The sequence below is a fragment of the Olea europaea genome, chromosome 13 (assembly GCF_002742605.1).
Source record: "Olea europaea var. sylvestris chromosome 13, O_europaea_v1, whole genome shotgun sequence".
NCBI lineage: Eukaryota > Viridiplantae > Streptophyta > Magnoliopsida > Lamiales > Oleaceae > Olea > Olea europaea.
This window is the reverse complement of record NC_036249.1, coordinates 10,066,012-10,073,747: the sequence shown is the minus strand read 5'-3', so window position 1 is coordinate 10,073,747 and position 7,736 is coordinate 10,066,012. Positions and strand designations below refer to the sequence as shown.

At 32.5% G+C, this 7,736-nt stretch overlaps 1 protein-coding gene across 1 annotated transcript; it reads right to left on the bottom strand.

Annotated features, from left to right (window-relative positions):
- Positions 1–5,430: 5,430 nt before the first annotated feature.
- On the bottom strand, positions 5,431–6,528 carry LOC111407547 (chitinase 10-like). Its single transcript, XM_023037109.1, has 2 exons — positions 6,053–6,528; positions 5,431–5,952 (listed from the first exon to the last, which is right to left on the bottom strand). The coding sequence occupies exons 1-2, from the start codon at positions 6,487–6,489 to the stop codon at positions 5,586–5,588; spliced, it is 804 nt and encodes a 267-aa protein (XP_022892877.1). The 5' UTR covers positions 6,490–6,528; the 3' UTR covers positions 5,431–5,585.
- Between the last annotated feature and the right edge of the window lie 1,208 nt (positions 6,529–7,736).

The window sequence follows — 7,736 nt, the reverse complement described above, 5'->3', positions numbered from 1 at the left end:
AGACCTTTGGATCGAATGGAGCTCCAGTCTCTAGGGCCATACTTGTTGACATGGCGTTATCAAAGCTTGGGTGTATTATGACAGATCTGGTTTGGTTTTGAATGTGGTGGATCTAGTGGCGACTATTGTGGTTGATGGGTGGCAATGGTGGTGGAATGAGAGTTGGAAGTTGCTTTGGAAGTGTAGCATCTGGATTTGGTGGCGGCGACAGGGATGGAGACGGTGAGGCGGTGCTATTTACAGTGTTTGAGATGACAGGGCTGGCCATGAATGGGTAATGGTTGGAAATGGTGGTTGTGGTGGTGACGACGTTGCAATGATGGCTTTTGTGGAGTGTTGGCTTTGTATCTGTTTTGTTGGTGGTCAGGTGGTGTTAGTTTTGGTGGCGGGAGTTTTGATGACGATGCGGCTGGTGGTGGTGGTGGTGGTGGTGGTGCGTGTTGGTGGTAGTCACAAGCATTTTAATTGTTTGTGATCAAGAAATTGGCATATGTGACTAACTATTTAGTTATTTGTGATCAACTGTTTAATTGTGATCTTAGAATTTGACAACTTGTGATCAATTAATTTGACATCGAAATACTCTATGACTTGTAAATTTTTTGTCTGTGACCTCGAAATAATTTGTGACCAATTAATTTGATGATATGTGATCAAAAAATAAATTTTTTTCTATAATTATGAATATGTGACAATTAATCGAATAACTGTGACTTTATTATAAATATTTAATAAATATTTTTAATTAATTAAATACATACCTGAATTTTGAATTTTTAAACTATTTACTTGATGTTTGAAATGGTGTAAAGAATACACTTGAGATATGAATTTTCCCTTGTTTTTTAATAAACCCAAATTAATTAATTTGATTATCTATTTCATGGGCAAAATTTAATTAATTGGATTAGTTAAGGGGGTGTTTGAACTACATTATTTTGGTAATAATGCATTCTTGAATAGTATATTGACGGGAAATGTGTGGTTAAAAAATAACGAAAAGTTTTTGATCTACGTGTAATATTATTTTATTGAAGAATGTGTGGTTGAAATGATGTCAAATCACTGTTTAAGAATATATTTTTTTATAATAATGTGGCTCAAACAAGCCCTAAATATTGGACTTGATTAAGTTAAGAAACGAGCCAAGTCCCCGTGGACTTATATTAATAGGCTTCAAGGGTTTGAAAAATAAGTAGAGAACATAATTATTTTTTGTTAGCACAAGAAAAGAAAAATCACAATTCTCTCAATCTTGTTCCTTGTATGGATTTTCATTGGAGGTCAGACAATTGGACAACTATGAATTGTAGATTGTAACTGTTTTGTGTTACACGATCAACAAAGAAGTTAGTAGAATTTACAAAAAATTATAATTTTTTTTCACAATTTCTATCCAGCATAAAGCAGATCCTTGGTGAAAATAGAAATTATTTTATTATTCGCTGTGCATGATTAGGCCCTCGTTTGTCCCCCATTATTTTTTATTATAATGGAAAAAATAGTGCTATTTTTTTTTTCAAAAGAAGTCCTAAAGGAACTTTGGGAAAGTATCTAAGATGACTAAGACATTCAAAGTAAATAAGGACATAATGAAGTTTGATAACCTTTGATCATCATGGACTTTAAGTTCATTCGAAAAAAGATTGCAAGGCTTATATCTATTTCATTAACTTCTTGGGCATTAGAAATCCGATATAGATTCATATTTATATAAATATGCAGAAACTAAATAGAGAATACAATTCCAAAAATTACATAGAGATGTATATTTGGGGCTAACTGATTTTGAATTATTTGACAAATGTGAATCATGCAAATTAGAATGGTTGTAATAGGATTGATGTAGATACAATTATGAGATTGCCCTTACTCTTTATCTGAAAGAGGAGTTTAAAATTCTCTATTTTGAAATCATCAGTTGAATATAAATCGACTTTCAATCCCTGTTAAGCACAATGACCAAATCTTCTTTTACTTGAAAAGGTGAAAAATCTGCACAATTTCTGAGTCTCATATATAGTGATGTATGTGGACCTATGTCAATTAATGTTATATGAGGTTTCTCTTATCTCATCGTATTTACTATTGATTATTTCAGAATTTGTCATATATACTTGATGAAATTCAATTATGAAGTTCTTAAAAGGCTTAAAGGATTCAAACTAGAAGTAAAGAAGCAATTAGGTAAAGATATTCTCACAAAAAGATCCGATCGAGATGGAAATATCTTAAAAATGAAATTTTAGATTATCTAAAAGAGAATGAAATTCACCCCTCCACATAGACTACAATATAGTGGCGTATCTGAATGGAGGAATCACACACTATTAAATATAGTGCAATTAATAACAAGCCATGCAAACTTTCCAAAATTATTTAGGGGTCATGTACATATTGCCACATGCTACACACTAAATCATGTCCTATCTAAGTCGGTCGACAAAACTCCATACGAGTTATGGATAGGCAGTGGTCCTAATTTATCTCTTATGAAAGTTCAGGGGCTATGATGCTTGTGTGAAGTACACTAACTTGGATAAGCTTGAGTCTATATCCGATAAATACATATTTGTGTGATATCTAAAATAGATATTTGGATATCAATTCTATAAATCTCATTGAGAAGCAAGTCTTCATCTCACGACATACATCGTCCTAAAGAAAGAATTTATTTTAGAATAGATCTTTAAGGAGTTCAAGAATCTATGGATATAGTTGTCCAAGTAGATGAATTTGAGTCTAATCCCACACCTTCTGAGGGACATATTCTTGATCAGGAAGTAGAGAATTCTAAGGACACGTTAGCTCCGTGCAAATCTTGTACGATCATTTGATTTCCTAGAAGATGTGAATATATGATTACTAATCAAACATTACTAATCTAAGATAATGAACCCATTAGTTATGTAGAAACAAAGTCAAGTGTTGATTCAAAGTGATAGAAGAGGTCAAATAAAGAGCTCGATATATGTGAATAATGTTTAGACCTTGATCGACTAGCTTGATGGGATGAAATCCATAGGTTGTAAATATGTTTACATAAAATGGTCGATATGGATGGAAAACATCTATACATACAAAGCAAGGCTAATAACAAAAGGTTATAAACAAACGTAAGGAGTTGGCTTTGATGAAACCTTCAAGCCTATAGCGATGCTAAAGTATATTCGAATTTTGCTTGCAATAGCTAAATACCAAGACTATGAGTCATGGTAAAAAGATGTCAAAGCTACATTCCTTAATAAAAACTTGCAAGAGGAAGTATACATGACACAACTAGAAAAGTTTGAATTCAAATATGCTTACAAGGTATGGAAGTTTAATAAATTCTTATATGGATTGAAACAAATCTCTTGAAGTTAAAATCTTAGATATGATGAAACATTCAATAGATTTGATTTATCAAAAAACGAAGAAGATTCGTCCGTTTACAAGAAGATAACGACAGCATTGTCGTATTCCTAATATTATAACATACTAATAGGAAACATCTCTATATTTCAATCGTTGAAATCATGATTGTCAAATAATATCACCATGAAAGATACGAGAGAAGCAACTTGATCTATAGAAATAGAATTAGAAGATTGCTTAACTCATTTCAATCTACATAGACCGAGAAAATGAATCGAGAATTCATCAATATACTGATGCTAACTTCTAATCAGACTAGAATGATAGCAAATCTCAATCAGGATATTGGCTTACTCCTAAGCAGTGTATTGGAAAGGTTCAAAACAGGAAACAATTGTTGATTCAATGGTGAAAGCCTTATACACTATTACTTTAGAAGCAACTAAAGTTGTTGTCTGGATCAAAAAGTACGTTAATGAACTTGGAATAGTTCCTAATATTGTTGATATCAAACTTCTGCATTGTGATAACAATGGAGCAATTATGCAAACAAAAACAAAAAAAAAAAACTAGGATTTCATCAATGATCAAACATGTGTTAAGGCGATATCATCTCATCAGAAAGATAGCACAAATAAATGATGTAAAGAAAGAATGCATTTCCATGGTTGAAAAATAGTGCAGTCCATTAACAAAGAGATGTCACAGTATAAACATGATTGTCATGTAAACTTTTATGATATATAAGTAATTGGATATAGTGCAAGTGGGAATTTGTAAGCGGTATGCTTTAGGTCTAATCAACTTTTGACGTAAACACTTTTAATATATAATTGATACAATTTTATGACAAATATATTATTTAATTAATATTCAATTAAATTAAATAATAGAGTCCGTATATTCAAATCTTAATAATTTGTTAATGACAAAAAATTGTAATTGTAAGATACAAATTACAAATGGCTGAATCTCAAATCATCTATAGCAGTAAGTAATAAAGAGATTGGATATCGTTATTACAGATAGACTATCACAGGTAGCATTTCTTACTTGTGAAGTAAGTAGCTATCTCACAAACTAAATTGTGGTGACAATTTAATGAATACGTGGATATTTTATTATAGAACAAAATATTGGAGATATGCTGGAGAGATTCCACATGGATAACTATCTTTAGTGGTTAATTTTTAACGTTCGGTAGTGGAATTAGTCATTTGACTTGAAGTCATCATATATCCATATATGAGGACGATCATACTTTAGTGATGTTCCACTAATATGACATTGTTCGAGTATATCAAGAATCATATGAAAAATGTTGAATGTTTGAATGATCAATAGATGATTCGTCACTCTTAGATAGTAAGAGTTTATGATTTACATTTTATTCAGTAAAGTTGATAACGAAATCTCTGGCCAAGATATGCTCATAAGTCGAAATGGATTTTTCGACTTATATTGACTTAATGCAATTGATAATTGAGATTGACAAATCCATATCTCATAAATTGATCGGATCATATTAATAGAAGGATTATAGTTTTGTGATAAACGAATAAGTTTGATTTTTCCATATTAGGTGACTGTTTTCCATCACATGTGTTGCCATGACATATTGTTAGATGTCAATCTAGAATGACGGATGTGAATTAGTGATAAATTAAAAGGGATGTTTTAATTTGTCGATTTTGATTAGATCAAAATAATAATTCATGTCATTATGGATCGTGATTAGGAACTTAGTGGGTCACATACAAAAAGAGAACTAAAATAATGAGATTTACTAATTAATTCATTGACATGTATTAACAATTAATTAATTAGATTGTTTGTTAATAGGCCCAAATTAATTAATTGAATTATTAATTCATGGACCAATTTGAATTAATTATTGGACCGAATCCTTGGTGGAAATTAAAATTAGTACGGTTTCTATCTCGATACAATAGATCTTTGGTGAGAATTAAAATTATTTCATTTTTCACTGTACATGATTAAGTAAATTCCCAATACGTTGAACATTTTTAATTAGTGGCATGATGCACAACATACAATATTTAACTACAAGACTTGCACACGAAATACGATCCTCCATCTATTATATATAAAACAAATTGAATTCTCTTTATGAAATGAGCAAACAGATGAGCACATACAATTCCTAGTGGATTCCACTAGATTACCGAAAAACCAGAAGGTTTAGGCACTTAGAAAAAGAAAATGAGTTAGTAGGGTTTTTGGTATTGGCAATCCAAGTTAGGTCCGGTGTCGACCTTAAAGATGCTGGCATATCTTTGAAAGAAGCCAATACGATCTGCAACTCTTCCATCAGTGGGTATTCCACACTCCAGCCCTCCATTTATAATGTTGGTCACCAACCCAAAACCTGCTGTACGATTGGCTGCCAAATCCTCTTCTGTTGGAACATATCTTCCGACCATGATACTGTGACAAGAGGGCTTCGGCTTCCGCTCTGTCATCCAAAACCAGAAGGCAGTTTTGAAAGCAATTAAGGAATTGTTGGATACTGCATCTGGATTTTTTAGACCATCGAATCCCAAGGCTTTTCCTGCCGGACCATAGTTAAAATTCCTGTCCCCATTACATATATAGCATTCAAATTAGTTAATTCTGAAATCTCAGCTAGAGGTAAAGCCAATCAATTGACAATATATGTAAAAGATATATTTACCATGACAATTGAATAGGACCTCTTCCTTTGTAAGACTTGCCAGGATAGCAAGGCCATTGTGTGTTGGTGGAGTCACAGTAATCAGATTGAGGTCTGACTTCTTCTTTGAAGCACAGGCCCCATGCAAAAGGGCCATCAGGGGCAGTTGCCCAACCTCCGGTAGTCTCATGGGAGATTTGTGCAAGAAATGCTGCTATTTCCCTCTTACGCATAGCTAAGCTTCCAGTATTCCCAAATCGTGGAAAGCTCCTCGACGCTTTGATGAAAGACTCATAAGTATAAAAGTCCTTGGCCGGGCAGGCATTATCGTCCTTGTGTAGGAATATTGAATCATAGAGCTCTTTACTAACAAGAGAGGAAATGGAAAAGGAGTCAGCAGCAAAACAAAACAAAGTGCACCAAAATAAGAAGAGCAGAGCCATATTTCGAATATGCATAATTTGTAAATGCCAAGTCTCATCATTCTTGTGAGATTTATATTGGATTGGATCCAGTAACGTGTTCCATCCATTATTGATGGCACAAGTAGTGGCTTAGTGCTGATGAACAGGTCAGAAGTCAATTCTCAAATGCCATTATTTTATCACCTCAAATCAATGACCAGTTTAATTATAAAGTTTCAAATGATTTCGATATTTGACTAAGCGCCCAACTGCTGACCGCTGACTAATAATTGTTGACTAAGTCGTGGATAATTCTAATTCTCCAAAGTGGGGGGAAAAAAGTAAAGAATGACAACAGAAAACCAGTGTTGGTTAATTGTTAACAAGATAAAATTATTTGTACAAAATTTGGTTGACAATATGGTTTATTTACTCTCTCATTCATGTGGATCCTCCTTGCATTAAAAAATTCGGCCATATGGTTCCTACTATTCTATTGTGAGAGTGTGTAAAACTTTCAGTACAAATATGTTTGTACATGTAGCACAATCCTTGTTATTATGTATGTAAAAACCCATTATAAAAAATGGGTTTCAGTTTGTAACGGACAACAAAATCGGTGCATTATAAAAAATTATTTTCAATAAATTAATCATGGTGTGTTTGTTACTTCATATTGAATTAAGGATGATAAAATTAGCAGAGGTAGAATCAGGAGATTATATTAGGATGGATTAAGTTCGCTACACTGAAATTAAAAAAAAAAAAAAAACATATTAGTGTTGAAACAATAAAAATTATGATAATTCACTACAAGAAAAGATGGCTTCCCCGACCAAAAAAATATTAGTAGGCAAAAATAGTGTTTTTCTGACTAATAAAATTTTTTAGTTGGTTATACATTTGTCGACCAGGTTTTTTCCGACAAAATAGAATGAGTCAATTAAAACCATCTTTCCCGACCAATATAAGATTAGCCACCAAAAGCAATTTTTCTTGACCAAAAAGTATTACTAGTGGGCCTAGACTTTACATATTTGCTGACCACAATGAATAAGTCAATGAATATCTTAAGTATTCGTTCACGTAGTTGACAGGAACTTGCGCATTAACATTCATTGACCATGATAATACAGTAGTCGGCTTAATTGAGACACATATTTGCCGACCAATTTAAAAAGGTCTGTGAATGTCTTATTTTTGAAACAACATTTTTGGTGGGAGATTTGATACCTTAATATTTGCCAACCAAGAAAATTATTAGTCGACTTTAACAAAATACAATTGCCGTCGATATGAAA